Below are 17,412 nucleotides of genomic sequence, written 5' to 3' on the forward strand. Positions count from 1 at the left end.
TGACGCGGTTAAGCTCCTGTTGTGTCAACACCTTCTCCGAGGGAGCGAGGAGGTTCAAGTATGTGAGCACCGAACAGAGGGGAGTTTATCTTCTTGATTGTGTTGTTTCAGTACTTTCACAATGACTCATATGAATCAAGTATGTCAAGTGAGGGTTAGACTGAGAAAATGCCGCCAGACGGGATCTTGGAAGTCATCATGGGGGCAACAATCGTACCTGCTGTCCAAGCAAGGTGATGATTCTAAAGCTGTCAGATAAACTACGATAAATTAAACAAACTATTATTGTTCATTACTGAAGTTAATGTTGTCTTTTTGTTTTGCAACAAGATTCACCAAGTTCTTTTCCTACCAGCACATTCTTATAATGTCAAAAGTCCATCCATCGTCATCTTCCGCTTATTCCTTACTAGTAAGGGTCGCGGGGGGGCTCAAGCCTATCCCAGCATCTACGGGCGAGAGGCGGGGTTCACCCTGGACAGGTCGCCAGTCCATCGCAGGGCCAACATACAGAGATGAACAACCATTCACACTCATGGTCAATTTAGAGAATCCAATCAGCCTAGTCCCCAAATTGCATGTCTTTGGACTGTGGGAGGAAGCTGGAGTACCAGAGAGAACCCACACAGGAACAGGGAGAACATGCAGACTCACACAGAAAGATCCCACGCCCGAGCCGGGACTCGAACCCGGAACCTTCTTGCTGTGAGGCCACAGTGCTGACCACTGCACCACCGTGCTGCCCCTATATGTATATATATAACACAGCGTCCAAACACAAAGACACTAATTCAAAACAGGAATGTTTTTTTAATCAAGGGTTGATGACTTTAAATCACATTTCATTTTTACAGTGCGCTGTGTGCAGTCTCCTCCTATTCAATGCTTTACAATGATATTCAGAAAATGATAAAAATCATGCAAAAGGTATTCAAGTAATGCAGCTATCAAATCTCAATCAGCAACAGGATGAATGGTTTATCTGCCATAAATGAAGGTATAAAGGACTATTTAGAAGAAGAAGACACACACAGAGTAGCTTAATCAGTGACCTGTACAGATGGAAGCCGTGTATTTCACTTCAGCAGACATCAATCCATCCATTTTCTCTACCACCGATCCGTTCAGTGTCATGGGGTGACTGGAGCCTAGCCCAGCTGACACAGGGGGAAAGGCACCTGTCCGTGGCAGGGCCATCAGGAGCAATTAGGGGTTCAGTATCTTGCTCAAGGAGATTTTGACACAGTCACCAGGGGAAGTGAGCCATGCCGCCCACTAGCAGACAACCAATCTAGAATCCCCCTTATGTTGATGTATGCAGGGCTCCAACAGGAAGAGAGGCTGTTAAAAAAAAAAAAAAAAAAACAACAAAATATATTACAGAGAGGGCAAAGCACATTGAGGCTCGTGGAAAAAAAAAATTCATTTATTGGTCAGCCCCCTCTTTCACAAGGCAAATATAATGAGAGAGAGGAATGAGGACATGCAACCCTTGTCCCCAGATACGCCTGGAGGCAGCACATTCATATTCCAACACAAAGACACTTCACAGATAACACACATTGGTCTTTACTGTTGAATCTACCTGTGTGGGAACAGTGGAATGCTGTTAACATAAGGTTGGACGTCTTACAAAGAGCAGAACACAGTAAGGTAAGAGTTAATCAAATTAAGTTGCATTTTCAACATTTGCACCAACAGAAATTGTGTGCATTCTTTTGGAAGAGTTTTTAGTCTCTTGAATCATTTCAGATATTTATATGTTCTAAAAGTAAATGAGATGTTAGTGTTAACCTCATTTTCCTGGGGAGAGCTTGAAATGATTTGGTGATATTCAAATTTCTCTAACAATACTTAACTGTAAAAACTCTAAAAATCCCGTTCCAGACGGCCCGCAGCACTCATAATGCTCGTATTGGTTTAAATAAAATGTCCTCATGCGCCTGCTGTTCCTCCTCAGGTGTTTTCACTTGCTGCTTCATTGCCACTAACCTCCCCGATCACATTTGTAGCAGCTAATTGTGTGGGTGACCTCACAGAGTGGTGGTGTTGGATCGCAAAACGTCTGTTCAGTTCATTTGTGGACATCAGTAACGGAGAGAAAAGTGCTGGGCTTCAGGATCCTCTCTGATTTCTGCTTTGTTTCCCCTCCACATAGATAATCATGCTCCTGGCGGTGGCCGCAGCGGTCCTCACCCTTACAGGTTTGACTCAAAGCTTCCAGCCGCTCTTCACGTTTGATGGGAACTCCACAACTCACCGTGACATCACAAAAAGAGCAGCCCTCAGCAAGACGGCAGAAGTCTGCAGGGACATCGCTGCATCAGAGGGACGAGACTTTAGCCTGGATGTAAGCTGGAAAACAGCACCGAGACACCGACCAAGGAATATTATGAAACAAAACATCTGGATGACCTTTCACGATTTATGTTTCTTTTTTTTTATTCTTAATTCATGTTTAGTGCATTAAAAACACGCTATTTTAATCAGGCTGACCTCATAAAGATGCATGATGAGAATAGGAGCTGAAATTTCAAACAGGACACCTTAATTCTTTGGGATTTTTCCACCAATGGTTTAACTTTTTCAGCTCGACTGTAGATTTTACTTCTCTGTTTGTGGCCAGTTTCTTACGATCCTCACTATAAACTAGAGGAGAGCATCTGAATCCCAACCAGTGATGCGTCTGTGTCTGCAGATCGATGGCAGTCTGTCAGTTGACGATGTGCAGAGGGCGTGCTCCTCCTCCGACTCGTCCCTGCTCTCCTCCGTCATGTTCCATACCTCCATAGTTAATCTGTACTTCAGCAACGCCAAGGTGGACGTTATCTTTGCCCTGAGTGATGAGCACCATTTTGATGGTGAGACCTTCCAGGGAGGACGGGACCTCATCACAGAAGGTACTCTTCCCCCTCCTGAGTTCAAATGCTCAAGATTAGTAGACTTCAAATGCTAACGTTTTTAAGATGACTCATCTTAAATTAGTTCTTTCATCTCAACATTTTTCCACATGTTTTGAAATGTAATTTATCTGTGGGAGACAACAAAACTGTCTCCCACAGATAAAGGGGCCATTTCCAATAACACAGCTGAGACCTCGACCAACCGCTCCCAATAATCTGGAAAGCCAGGGGAGTGTCTTTATAAGACGCTTAGTGACTCACTGGAAAAAAGTTGACAAAACCTTCAAAATCTATCCAGCCAAAACCCTTCAGTGGTGATTTATCATGAGTGACCATTGTTGTGGTGAATAGGAATTTTATTCATTGTCATCAAATTAAGAAAAAATAGTTACAAACCTGTGGACTCATTATTATTTGATCTCAGAGAGAGAAGTAGCTCATTTAGCCGTTTGACGGTAAACTTCATCAAATAAAGTGTTTCTGATTTGCGTTTCTGACTCGTCACATTGAAAAACAGTAAGATTCCACAAAATCACTTACTATCTACACTGTGTTGTCAATGAAGTCAGATATTCAAATTATTCTGTGTCCTGTTTGCAGCTAATGTGCAGTAATTTAGTACTAATGTTATATAATTTTACTTCATATGTTCATATTCAGGGTTTACAAGCACTTTGCATATCAGGATGTGAGGACCCGTCTTTACCGAGCACATCTTGTGCTCGCATCTAACCCTTTCTGTTGTGCTGTGCTATGCAGGCGTGTCGGCTGTCAAGGCCAGCGTGAAGATGGAGAACTTTGTCGCAGGGCGGTGGACTCTGGGAAGAGTCTGTCACACACTACAAGTGAGCTCAGCGCTCGTTTTGTTTGCGAGATAAGATGCATTGTCAGAAAAACAAAACCATGCACCGGTGGTTGTGATTTGAAATGTGGTACTCTGTGTACAAAGGACTTTTACAGCCACAGTAACTGGGTGGAGCTGGGGAACACGGCGCCTTTCAGCACTCTGATCACACCTGATCAACCTCTTGAGAACCTGGCAGGTAGGATACTGGCTGTCTGACTGTGTAAGCTTCAGTAAGAAATTCACACGAGTGCATTGTCGCCCTGTCTGTCACCTGTCAGCGCCCAAACCCCCTCCCTGCTGGGGACTCAAGTCATTGCTCAACATTTGGAGCATGTTTCACTCACCATAACCGCATGTTTGTATTTACAGGTGACTCAAACGCATCACCATCCACTTTTAATTCACAAAAAAGACAAACATTCAGTCGGGATTTATACATTTTCAATGTGTTTATTTTTCGATGTATGTTTAAGTTTAATTCAATTGATAGATTGTAAGTTTTGTTTGTACTTACTGACCGTCGGGTTTTAAGAGGCTTGCTTTGATTTGTGACATCAAAAATAATTTTGAAATGAATTCCAGCTCAATATTCAACACACAGGTATAATGTGGGAACGTGAAACACCGAACAATGAGAATGAACTGTGTAAGAGACATCTTGTGTCGTGCAATTTGAATCGTGAGATTAATAAAGTTGATACTATAGACTCTTAATGAGACAGAACGATCAATTAGTGGAGCAGTTTTCAGACGCGCGGTAGAAGTGTTTGTTTTTTGGTCTAAATCAGTTTTTTTTTTCTTTTTTTATATTCAAAAAAATACCACTTATTTGCATTTTTGCTGGACTGTTGTGACTGGTTTCCCTCGCAGGCCCAAGTGTCCCCACCTGTAGAAACTGTACTGGAGGAGATTGTTCTGACAACCTCCTGCCTGATGTGCTGCAGCAGGGACTTCTCACTTCAGGCTACTTCAACATCTTCTCCTCAAACAAACCTGAAGGTAACTTTGATTTCTCTGCCAGGGACAGAAGGAGGTCAGTGTTGGGTTTCCCAGTCAACAGCGTGCGTAAGCTGTAGATGCGTGTGTCCCCAGCATCCGACAGCTGATCGGTGGGGATCTTTTCTGGTGTTTAAGGGAGCCGCTGGAGAACAGCCATGTTTTCAGCGTCTGGGATCTGTGTGCACAACCAAGCGACATCAAGGAGAGCAGTGTCATCCTGAAAAGCGACGCATTTCCCTGTACCTGCATATGGTGTTTAGCAGTCACACAGATGCGGCTGACATTTGTACAAAGTAGAATATTTTGCTTGTGGTTAGTTTAGCCAAGAGAGAGTGGATGTCTGATAACTTTTTCAGCGATTCAAATTAACTTTTGCCTCTGTAAACACTGGCTGTTCTATGAGGTCGTAAATTGTGTTTCTCTGCTCCAAGGTAAATGCAGCCATGGTGGTTCATTTGACAAGACAAGCAAACGGGACCCAGTGGGGGGCATCAATAAGGATGACATGGAGTCCAGTCATGGCTCCCTTCACCATAAAGCAGCTGATTTGGCTGTGAATGCTACCGTAGAGCTTCTGGAGGACATCAGAGTAGCTGTAGGAGACAAGAACTTCCTGAGGCAATTCACCCACGCGACACAGCTGTGTTTGTGTATAACGGGATTTTGTTATCATCTTAGGATGCAGTGTATATATATAATTGTTCCTGTCTCATATTCCTGCAGGTTAATGGGCCTCTCCCAGTCCTCTGTGCTGTGTTTCGTCATTGACACCACAGGCAGTATGAGTGATGACATCGCCGAGGCTAAGAGGGTTTCCTTTGAAATCATTGACAGTAAGAGGGGAACCCAGCAGGAGCCGTCAGCCTACATTCTGGTTCCTTTCAATGACCCAGGTAGGTAGCACATGCAGTGTGAAGCACTACTTTAATTCAAAGAAGAGTAAAGTTTGCGTAAGCAACCTCTGACTCCATTAAACCATCGACTTCTACCCTACAACTTTCAGGTAAAATGGGCGAAGTTCTACCCATGATGTAAACTGCATGCATGTACTTCATCTTCATAATAGTTCTGGTAAAAATTTCACATGATCGAGTGAATATCAGTTTTCTATTTTATTTGCAGGTTTTGGTCCTTTGATTATGACAACCGATGCCGACGTCTTTAAAGACAACATCAACATGCTGTCTGCCAGTGGAGGAGGAGACATCCCAGAATTGTGCCTGTCTGGACTCCAGGTACAGTGATTTTTTTTTTTTAATTTATTTATTTGTTTTTCGCAAAGCAACAGTACAATATCTTCACGTCAATCCCTTTTAAGTCAAAATCAGGTTCACGCTTTCAGTCTGGAGTGACTCTCACTCCCTTTGTCTGGCTGATAGCTTGCCCTCACTGCAGCTCCGCCCTCCTCCGAGATCTTCGTCTTCACTGATGCTCCGGCCAAAGATGCTGTTTTAAAAAGCACCATCACTGCACTTATCGAGAGCACCAAGTCTGTGGTATGTGAACATCCGTTTTGCTTTTACCGTTGCTGCACAAATGTCCGTGCATGACAGAAAGAGGTGATCAAGTCACACTCAGGGAACACAGACTGCTATTAAGTTCGGTAGAACATTTCTTGAAGATTTCATGTAAATGTCTGAATCTGGGTTCTTCCTTGGCCCATACTGGCCTCCACTACTTCGTGAAAATCAGCATTGTAATAATTCTTTTTCAAGAAAAAAATGGAACATGAATGAAAAGTTGCACTACTTGGCTCTTGTGAACAAGCAAAATATTTTATTCAGTTTCTGTCTGAACTTTAACATGCGTCGTTCACCTATCCTGGTTATTTTAGGTTACCTTCATGTTAACAGACGTCCTTGACAGCCGAAGACGCCGCAGAGGCCTTCAGGGAGGGTCTGGACGAGCTATGAGCCAATCAGATGCCCAGCTGTACCGTGACCTGGCCCGAGCCTCTGGGGGTCAGGCTATTGAGGTCACCAAGTCGGATCTTTCCGTGGCAACAAGTGTTATAGAGGATTCATCAGCCAGTGCTGTGGTATGACTGTGAGCAACAACAAAGAAAACCTCATCTGTTTTCATTCTGCGTATCACTGAGCCGTCTCCGACTGCCTTTCTTCCAGGTGACCGTCTTTCAGGTGGCGAAAAATCCTGGACAGCCTGAGAGTTTTACGTTTAACATTGATGGTTCTCTAAGGAACTTGACTATCTACATCACAGGAACCTCATCTCTCACCTTTAACCTCACCAGTCCCACAGGTATCTCTGCTCTTTGATGTTCCTCTGACCTTTTACACCATCGCGCACGCGTGTGTGTGAATAAGCTAATAGAAGCTACACTTCTCATTAGAAGTGGGCTCATTTTATTTGAATAATGCAACTAGGACTTAGTGAAATGCTGGATACTGTTTAATTTACTCTAGTTTCTCTTCTTCCAGGTGTATCACAGATCTCCAGTGAGTCTAGTGGCCCTCTGGCATCTGTCACCACAGCTGGCAACCTGCGACGTTTAAGCCTCAACATGGACAACCAAACGGGTTCATGGGAAGTCAGTGTTAACTCCAACAACCCCTACTCTGTCAAGGTCACGGGTCAGTAGAAAGAACCGGAGGTGCTAACGATACAATAACCCTAAAGAGCTGTTATGTTGAAGGTCTCTGTCTACATTGGTGTTATCGGTGTAAGTGTTCGACCTGCTTTTCAGGTCAAAGTTCAGTGAACTTCATCTTTAACCTGGTGGAAGCATATGAGGGGGCCCATGGGGACTTCTCTCTGAAGGAGGGACGTCCTCTCTCAGGTCAGACCACTTTGAAGATTGTCATCATCGGAATCGTGACTCAAAATCTCCTTAGAACTTTAACCCACGAACCATTCAACGCATCCACTCGTATGCATTTTGTTGTAATTCGTTTTTGATTTTCTCTCTTGAAAACTCCCAGGTGGTAATGTCAGCCTCATGATCAGCGTGACAGGAAGTGACACTGTAAAGATCTCAGGGGTGTCTCTGTTTGACAGCTCGGGGCCAACAGAGGTCAACGGAACACTTCAGGCATGTCACATCTGATAACCCAGTCATTACAGGTTGATTTTATGCATTACAGGGTTGCGTGGCTTGGAGGTAGAGTGACCAAAGGGCCACTGGTGTGATCCTCACTTCCCCCAGTGACCATGTCGAAGTATCCTTGAGCCCCTAATTGCTCCTGATGGCCCTGCGACAGACTGGCAACCTGTCCAGGGTGAACCCTGTCTGTTCCCCACCCCACGCGACCCTTAACAGATAAGCGTTATACTGTCGAGAATTAATGGATAAATGCATTGCTTCTTGCAGGGGCGTGGCAACATGGTAAGCGGACAAAGCAATTCCCTGGGGCCCAAAGCTGGAAGGGGGGCCCTTAGAGATAACTGATAACATAATTCCATAGCCAAAGCAGTAGCGAACCCCTTAAAATTCTATGATTGGACATGTGCACGCCATGGAATAGCTTACCACAAGCTTTGTAATTTCAGAGCAACCACCAGCTACTACATCTACCCTTCAGGAAATACTTAAAGAATAGTGAATAAGAATGGTTGGCTGCAGCCCCCAAGATCCCGCACTACCCAAGCGCCCAAAAATACCCAGCAAACAGTCAACAGTTGGCAGACTCCAGTTCTTTGATGCTGTCTTGTCCTCTTTGCAGCCTCTAGGAGGCGGTAGCTTCCTGGTAAGATTCAGTGATGTTCCAGCAGGTGAGTATGTGGTTCAACTGACAGGAGAGGACAGCAGCTCCACCTCCAGGTCATCACACAACCGCTTCCAGAGGCAGGCCTCCACACAAATCAAGACCTCCAGCATCTCCCTCACTGTGAGCTCAAGCACTTTCAATTTTCCACCAATGTTTGTCAGTCACTTGTTTTAAGAAAAGAAAAAGCTTAATCCTACTTATGTCATCAGAATTTGAGAAAAGGCATCACATTCTTTTTTTGTGTTTTTAACTCCTCTTTTGCAGGCCCAAGTCAACAACACCATCGTAGAACCAGGCTCCTCCATCTCCATCCCTTTCACAGTCGCTCTAACGACCAATGGAGTGGTAAACGACACCGCCACCGGAACGTTCACCGTGCGGGCAAATAATGACCGCAGCTACGATTCCACTGCACCCAGCACAGTCAGCATTGTGGAGGGCAGTGGGGGGGCAGCCAACGGTACAGTCACCATCACGGTGCCAGACAGCGCTGCGACAGGAACAGACGTGACTCTCACCATCGAGGCGGAAAACGCAGACGCCACCGACATCAACTACGCTGTCTACCGGTTTTCTGTTACTGCTAAAGTAAGAGTCATTCTCTAACAGTATTCTCTTTCATATTTGATATTTATGTTCTATTATTATTTTATGATTTACTATTTTGTGCACATACATTGAGAGGTTCACAAAGGAGATGCCAGAGTGCCGTGTGCCCTGTCCTCTCTCATGCTCCTCCACTTCTTCCTCCGTGTCTCCAGGTGACGGATATAAGCCGCCCCGTGTGCCAGGTAGTCAGTGCAGCCACCTGCCCATCGTCTGCATCTGCCTGTGCCTCCTCCACGTGGAAGTTCATCGCTAATCTCACTGACGGCGTCAATGGCACTGGCATCGAAAGTGTCAGCATCCGTCAAGGGGATGGAACCCTCAATGCCAGTACAGTGGTGGGCACAGCGGGTGAGAACATTACAGTGGCTACATATACGGCCTCCTGCTGCTCGCCGGATGTTGAGCTGACTCTGGTGGATAAAGTGGGTAATGTGGGCGCGTGTGTGGGCCGGGCAAGAGCAGTTACTACAGTTGCGCCTGTGACTGTAACAGCAGTTAACACAACATCCACTGGAGGGCACACTTTGAGCCCAGCGTTCTCCCTGTGGACGAGTATTGTGGCGGCCCTCCTTTTGAAATAAAAGGTTACTATCTTTTAATGAGACACTGCGGCACACGAATGAGGTACCAAAGTAACAGCTTGTGGTAAAGTTGAGGACTGTCATCTTCCCCCTTTGAACCTACAATGGCCTGCAACATCAGTCTTGTTCTCTTCCATCCATTACAATTCTAAACAATTTTTTTAATTTGTTGAAATCAGTTAAATGAAACCCACATTTTCATGCACTGATTTATTTATACTCGGGTTTGTGTGTGGTTGTTCCGTATTGCAGACGTTAATCACTTCAACTGTTGTCTTTGAAAAGTGAATTGAAAACAAAGGTTGTGTTTTTTTGGGGGGGGGGGGGGGTTCTCGCGTGTATTGTAATCTAAAATTCGCTGTTGTAATTGGAAACATGAAAGCAAAAAGTGAGATGTATACGATGTCATCGAGGCCTGATTGACAGCTGCGGGTATTGCTGTTAGCTGTGATGGCTTTACAGGTCACATAGGGTGGAGTCACAAAAGCCACAGTAACAAAAGACGAACCCCATCAACGTGAACAGAACTTTCATGCGTGTGTCCACGTGAAGGTGACTGTATGAACTGAAACGACTGCCGACTGTTTTTCACATGCACTCCTCTTTAATTCTAAAAGGGATGTTCTTGGGGCCTTTTGTTTATTGTTGTCACCAAGGTTACTCATATAGCCAATGAAAATGACAATGATGATCAAGACAAGGTTTAATATATTTGTTGCTGGGGTTTTCTTAAAGCTGTGGGAGGACTAAGACTTTGGAGGACTTAGATGCTCACACCCATACTAAGATAACGAAAATATTTTTTACACTAGGAGACAAGAAGTTGATATGACGCTGAAACGCAAAGAGAGAAGTCGTGTTTGATTAAATAAAAACTGTTCCTGTTCAGCTGATTCACAACAGTGTTGCATGTAAATAAATAAACCTACTTTTGCACACTCTTATCTTTTAACCTTTAAAACATATGCTTAGATTGCATTGATATCATGGTTGCACAGCAGTGGTTAATATTTCTGATATTCCGTTTAAAAGGTTGCGTGTAGAGGAGAGAGTCATCACTACAGCCACGATTCCTGTGCTGCACTTAACACAGCATCCACTGGATGGCGCACTGCTGCAGCACTTCTCCATTCTGGAAAGTCAGAGATCTTAAGATTTTTTTTTTTTTTTTTGCCATCTCTTACATCATTGTAGCTTCCCTTTCTCATTTGGTTTTCCTGAATACAATCATCACACATTCATTTATTTCTTTGTGTATAATAGTAACTTGAAGAATGAAGCTGGAGGCAGCCGTTCGTTTAGGAAATGCCATACTATGAGGAAGTCAAAGGAAAAATGATTTCTCCAACAAAACAGCCAATATCGTATTTGGTGTACCAAGTTTACTTCAACTCTTAGATTCCCTAAATTAAGGGAAGTTGCCATCAACTGGAGAAACAAAAAAGCAATATAAAGCTTGCCTGAAGAATGTTGGTATAAAGACGTGGACTTTCAGTCTAGACTTACTTGTTTTCCTTTATAGTGTGTAAAATGTACATGAGTGATAAGGAATTTTATCTGGTATCCTCTGTTTTAGCTCTTTTGTAGCTCAGCGTCATAGTTAGTCTGTAAGGTTAAAAGCTGGTCTGACTCCAGAGCCTTGACCTGAGCCGGGGAGTGAACCTGTGGTGCCTTTCATAATTCTTTCATAACCATAAATTTGTAATCAGAGCACTTACTGATAGCAAAGCTGACAATCACGGCGCCAGCGTTGTCGATATGCGTAGCTGTGTTTAGACTACGTGAAGGTCACATCTGTGCAGGATGTTCTAGTTCGGTATTACCGGTAGTGCTCAACATTACTAGTGTAACTGTCTGCAGGGTCGGCACAGATGTTCTGGGGAGCTGAACTAAACCTCATCTCACAGCCAACCTTGTACATCTGTCACGGACGTCCAGTGTCTGATGAATTCCTTCATCATGTGAAACTCCTCTACAATGAGAAACAATGAACAACACCGTTGAAATAGCTAGTAAACTTTATTTGTCTATTTCTGAAAAGTAAAACAATAATTACAACAAAGAACCAAATGAACCTCGAAGGGCAGTAAAAATATAACAAATACAATATTAATTAAAGCGGAAGAACTCCGAGCGACTTCCAACAGCCGAACAAGAATGGCACTTCTGGAACCGGTTTCACAAAGCGGGATCAACAAGAACCGCACCTTTTTCACCCAAAACACAACTTGATACACACAGTTGTGCCTTATTTTACTTCACTTAAAGCTTGTGAGACAGGTCCCAGGTGTCAGGAGACAGCATATCAGCCAGGCCGAATGCAAAATGCATCAGGAGGAGGGGAGAGGAGTACAAAGCTTGGTCCTTTTATCTCAAAAACAAACAAACAAACAAAAAATATTAGAAACTAATTTCGATTTTTTTTTCTTTAAACAATACAGCAGCCACAAAATCATAGTACAGCAGGTTTACTACAAAAGAAACAAGAAGAAAAGGCAATCGTCTCCCAGTTAACATGGCATGTACACATCGAAGCAGCCAGCCCACTAAAAAGAAAAGCATCATTTTAATTCTACAACTTGAACATTTTTTTAAATTTTTAAATTTTTTTTGCCCTGGCAGGTGAACAAAAGCAGTTAGGGAATCAAAAGTGTACCACTACAATGAGGAGTCTTCATACTGGACTGAGAAGAGTAAACTGAATTCAGTATCCTCAAAAGATGAGCGTGACTTCATAGATAGAGACACATAATAAGCCTACTTCTAGAGTATTCAAACAAAACGTGAATTCATGTCTGAAGCTGCCGTTCCTATCATACAAACACTTAACACCCTTCTCCATCTTTGTCACATCACCAACGCATCTCAGAACAGATCTGATGAAAGAAATTTACTATATCTATATTTACATGACCTAATATGGTACTCTTTTAAACAGAGCAGACACAATTGGAGAGTTTGCATTGTTTTTAATAGCCCGTGATCAAACATATCCCTGGATCTCTGTGTTCCTGACAAGAGAGAATACCAGAGTTGCTGTAAGAATGTATAATCTATATATCATAGATCAACATTGAGGGCCAGTAAATGTATAGAACGTGTTTATTCTCAAAAGGCAAAGACAAAAGCTACAGTTACAGAAATAGCTACAATTTGTTTTGTATTTTTTAACAAAAGCAAGTGAGAAACTGTACAGAATATTAACAAACTTTTTTTTTGTTGTTGTTGTTTTATTTATGGCAAGACCACTGAGGACGCTCTCTCTTTTAAGTCACTACGCTGTGTTATATGACTTTGGTCCAATAAACCAAACAAGTAACATGTAATATAACACATTCCTTCATTGTCAAATGAGGTGTCAAAAACCTGGAAAAGTGCAGAATGCATTTGCAAGGTAGCTGTAATTGATACGAGTAGGGGAACAAAAATGTTTTAAAAAATAATTTATTTCCAGAAATAGAGTAACAAGTTAGCCCTGTTAATTATAGATCTAATGAGGTGGAGTAATTTGTTCTGATTATGTAATTCCCATTCTTGGTTTAACACAATTTTTGTGATTAAAAAATAATAATAATAATAAATGCAATGGAACTCTTGTCTGTGTAGCTGAACTAGTTTGGTTTAAATACATGTTGGGTGACAATGCAATTGTTTGCATGCAGAGGCACTGAGTTGAAAGAGTTTGTAGGCCTATATTCTCTGGGCATGCTTACATTTCACTCTATATCTGCTTTTCTTTTATACAAAATTAGTATAGAGCTTTCAAAGTTGGCATTCACTTTTTCATACAGTTGCATCATCAAATATATTGTACCAATCCATCCATTTACTGCACATACATATCCTTCACATAATATATATGTTACGAACATTCCATGCAGCATATAAAAAAACCCTTTCTCTAAATATCGCTGGAGGATTTTTTTTTTTTCATCAAATAGTAACTTGCTGTCCCTATAGAATGTAATTGTTTCTCTCCTAAGATTTCACACGAACCAACTTTGAGACTAACTAGCAGCACAAACACTGGGTCAGTGCAGATGTTCCGGTAATATCATTTTTTTGTGCCCAAAATGTAGCACTGATCCCGTAAAAGTATCAGCTTTTCTGCATATGCTACTGTATGTAACCAACAAAGCACATCCTCAAGTCAGCTTGATGCACGTGCCCTTCTTTGAGTTTTCACTACCTCCACTGTGCACAAGTCAGAACGTAACAGCTCCCGTACATGGCCTTGTTCCTAAATGGGACATTATGGCGATTTGCAGATTTCATCAATTTGTTCACATTTATGTCACATTAGACGTGCAGCATGAGTTTCTGTCAGCATTATACCTAAGATTTTGTTGTACTGACCTCTCAGTCAACTTAAGATATATCTTATTGATAAACAATTTAAATTTGAGTACACTGTCATGCTAAAACTGCAATTGCCATTATAACTTTTTACCCTCATACAAATGCTCCAAGGTTTCTAGGGTGTGAACATTCCAAGGGTTTAGTAGACTGGTATAGTACATACAGTTGCTATATAGTAATATTGTGGAGGTATAAACGTGACTGTCAGGCAACAGGCATGGAGAGAAAGGTACAGTGATGTCCCTGTCTTTCCGAAGTGTTTGTCAGGTAAAGCAGGGGAGACCTGAGGTATGAACTCTATGATTGTACTGATCTTGCATCTGTTGCATGATTGGAGTTGAGGATTTAGAGCTTGGATGCGATGCGATCCCCAGGCCAGTTTAGATGGCCTGGGAATTGGTTCCGTCGTGAGGGTACTTGGCTGTCTTTCCATGTGTTAATTTAACATATTAACTCTAAAACATAATTATCAGGAATCCATTTTGACAAACTGTTGAAACTAATAAATACCACAAGCTCTGTGGTGCTAAGGCAACTACATCATAGTTGAAATGAGATAAGCTAATATGACATATGAAATAACTAAAGAAACACTGAATAATTTACTCATACATGATTATTGACAGCCGCTCAACAAAAATAACTATGAATGCTCTTGGTCTTGACAAACAAACATAGGCGGTTGTTTTAATTGCTATGACATGTGACTGGCCAAACTCACAGGAGGAGGAATCAGTGTGGCTGAGCCTGTGTATGTCCAGAGAATTATGGCAGGAATATATCACTGGATATGGCAAGAGAACTTGAACATTTGGGCACTGGTGTTTGGAGGCTAAACTCAATGCACCATTAAGACAACCGGGTTGGGGGGGCAATAAGTAAAGCGAAGGCTGGGGAAAGACATTCCAAGGTCCCTGTACTATTCTCCCATCTCGGCAAGATCAGAGTTGGATGAGGGTGGCGTGGAGGATTGGATGTGATTTGAAACAGGTTGTGGGCTCAGAGTAGAACCCTGTGGCACACCACTTGGAGCTGGTTCAGGTAGGGTGAGGGTTTCTGGCGCAGACTTTTTGCGGGGTCGGTCCTTGGGGACAGAGAGGGACTCAGGCGCATCAGTGCACATGGGGGTGGAGGGGGCGCTGGCAGGGCCAGTGAGGGCACAGGAGGACAGGGGTGTCTCGCTAATGGAGATTGATGGGGGAAACATCCCAATCTTCTGGTTTGTGGCCTCCTGGATCGTGCGCTCAAACTCTCTCACCTCATCCATTGTCATGTCTGTGTTGAAGACAGATTGATTGAATGAGAGAGAGAATGTAAAAATTGGAACCTGTTATTAATACAGATATACTCAGAATATCACACAATGGTCAGTAAAAATCCAGAAACCAGATTCATAAATATGTCATCTAAAGTTTAAGAATGTTCATTTGTGTTCCTTCATGTTTTCTAGATACCTTTTGAAGCCTGTTAAACCACTCCTTTGAAGTCTGCATACGTACTGTATATTCTTTACGTATTTGAATGGATCCTCTCACAGTGTCACTCAATGTAGGACAGAATGAATGACAGTGTGGACGGTTAAATGTGGCATCCTCACAGTTTAGGTGACCAGTGGTTCAAATTTGAGAAAGAACAGGGCCAATGGAGTAAAGAAACAATGAAAGAGACATACACTTGCTTTGTCATGGATCTCTATGTCATCCAATGAAGATGGATTTGTTGTGGAATGCTCTTGCTGCTGATGACAAACTTTAATGTTGGTTTTCTCATGCATTTTTCTCTCGTAATCCCGCACGTCATCCAAAGTCATATCTGGAAGAAGGAGGAGGAGGAGGGGGCAGGGTGGGTAGGGTGGAACGAAGGTCGAAATGTTGGTAACTCCTCTAAAATGACACTCCAGTTGAGGGAGAGGTAAAAAAAAAAGGAGCGGGGAGGTGGCAAAGGTGCATTCTTTGGGGTGAGTATAGCGCTTTTAGTGGATGATTAGAGCTAGTTTCCCATAACACAGAGCTGTTACAGGAGACAGCTAGACCAATCCCAGCAACACCAGGAGCAGGCGAGGATAGGAGGGATTAGGTCAAGGACTGTTTAAGATTATAGGAAAAAGCATGAAAAATCCAGACCTGATGAAAGGTTGGATTATTAGAAGCACAAGACTTAGAGAGGTTCTGTCATTCCCCACTCAAAGTCAGTCCATGTAAACAGATTAAGAGAGTAAATAGCAGCGCAAAATAATCCCAATGGTAAATGCAAGTGAAGAGAGGAGAGGAGAGGAATATGGTGCTTGTGTTGTGCAGGATTGCCTCTTGTGCAACCAGGCTCTCAGTGAAACAGCCAGCTTTCATGTTTCAGTTAGAAACATCACTCACCCGTGTAAATCTCTAATTATTCGACGATGTAATTGCAGCCGATTCAGACAGGTTGGTGAGAATGGAAACTAATACAAACCAGGGTCTTTTTTTTATATTTGGCTGATACAAATGAAAGTTTGACATTAAGAGTAAAAAAAAACCTAAATAGTTAAAGAATAAATTACTGAAACATGAAAGGTGTGGTTTTATCATGCAGGTTTTACTTGAAACAATGAAAGCTAGAATAAAACCATTCGATGGATTAGTGGATATACCAAGAGGAGGACCCATGCTGTAGGAGAATAAGCAGGATTAGCAGTGACGGGTGAACGTGGCGGTGCAGGAAAGGCGACTGTACATGCACGCACGTTGGTAACAGCAATCACACAGTAATAAAACTTTTAAAAAGAGCTGTGAATAAACTACGTACATGCTATGTTTCTGATGCGTTTTAAAAATGAAGATGTTTTGTATCAATTTATACAAGAAAAGGTCATTGCTACCGTGGAAGCCAGTTGTCTCTTATCTTTGAAAAGATATCCACTTAACCGCTTTTTAGTGAACATGTTTAGTTTTCTTGTTACTCAAGATTTGATCCTACAAACAGTCAAAAAAAGGGCTGATGGACCTACCAATCCATTCATCCACCCAGGCGAATGCCTGTCTGTGTCCCAGCAGCAAAACGTCCCGAACCACCTACAAGGTGACACGACACACTAGTCAGATCACAGTCATTTATAAGGAAAAATACTTTATGATTACCAGTTTTTACTCAGTGGCTCCATTTACAATTCATATTTTGATCCGGTGTCCACAGCTATATTTCATATTATTTTTTTCATTTTTTAAGAAAGAAAATTCATTACATTCGTTAATCCACTAACAAATTTTGCCTTTGTAGCCAAAGCCTGATAAAACAAATTGTTCATTTTTGTTGAAATATCACATCATTGTTGCACTGGGTAACAAACGTAGATAATCCCAATAACATTGTGTCAATTATACACCAGATAAACAGTGAACATATTCCCCCTAAAT

General features: G+C 42.4%; 2 protein-coding genes across 3 annotated transcripts in view; one reads left to right on the forward strand and one right to left on the reverse strand.

Moving 5' to 3' along the window:
• The first annotated feature begins 1,495 nt into the window (after window positions 1-1,495).
• vwa10.2 (von Willebrand factor A domain containing 10, tandem duplicate 2) lies at window positions 1,496-10,602 on the forward strand. Of its 2 annotated transcripts, none has more exons than XM_086211081.1 (18): window positions 1,496-1,653; window positions 2,159-2,350; window positions 2,699-2,900; window positions 3,663-3,748; window positions 3,853-3,946; window positions 4,621-4,749; window positions 5,181-5,367; window positions 5,473-5,642; window positions 5,872-5,984; window positions 6,129-6,245; window positions 6,584-6,787; window positions 6,873-7,008; window positions 7,188-7,340; window positions 7,454-7,546; window positions 7,689-7,798; window positions 8,430-8,594; window positions 8,739-9,062; window positions 9,236-10,602. In XM_086211081.1, the coding sequence occupies exons 2-18, from the start codon at window positions 2,165-2,167 to the stop codon at window positions 9,662-9,664; spliced, it is 2,898 nt and encodes a 965-aa protein (XP_086067207.1). In that variant the 5' UTR covers window positions 1,496-1,653; window positions 2,159-2,164; the 3' UTR covers window positions 9,665-10,602. The 2 variants fall into 2 exon arrangements, with proteins under 2 accessions (XP_086067207.1, XP_086067208.1); XM_086211082.1 differs by lacking the exon at window positions 1,496-1,653 and adding an exon at window positions 1,967-2,063.
• A 1,068-nt stretch (window positions 10,603-11,670) lies between these two features.
• Window positions 11,671-17,412, reverse strand: part of LOC147257268 (cytoplasmic phosphatidylinositol transfer protein 1-like) — an 81,655-nt gene continuing 75,913 nt past the window's right edge. Inside the window, exons 8-9 of the mRNA XM_086211084.1 lie at window positions 17,007-17,070; window positions 11,671-15,298 (exon numbers count right to left, since the gene is read on the reverse strand). Of these exons, the coding sequence (XP_086067210.1) occupies window positions 14,943-15,298; window positions 17,007-17,070 (420 nt within the window). The 3' untranslated portion in view covers window positions 11,671-14,942. The remainder of the gene's footprint in view (window positions 15,299-17,006; window positions 17,071-17,412) is intronic.

The sequence above is a fragment of the Aulostomus chinensis genome, chromosome 8, assembly GCF_037954235.1.
Source record: "Aulostomus chinensis isolate RoL2024-O1b breed Wild chromosome 8, RoL_Achi_v1.0, whole genome shotgun sequence".
Taxonomy (NCBI): Eukaryota; Metazoa; Chordata; class Actinopteri; order Syngnathiformes; family Aulostomidae; genus Aulostomus; species Aulostomus chinensis.

Bases quoted from the DNA above. Each gene is read 5' to 3' on its own strand.
- vwa10.2 (XM_086211081.1), top strand. From the start codon at position 2,165: ATGCTCCTGGCGGTGGCCGCAGCGGTCCTCACCCTTACAGGTTTGACT. The intron at 3,947-4,620 runs GTAGGATACTGG...TTTCCCTCGCAG, and splicing joins ACCTCTTGAGAACCTGGCAG to GCCCAAGTGTCCCCACCTGT. The intron at 6,788-6,872 runs GTATGACTGTGA...CCTTTCTTCCAG, and splicing joins ATTCATCAGCCAGTGCTGTG to GTGACCGTCTTTCAGGTGGC.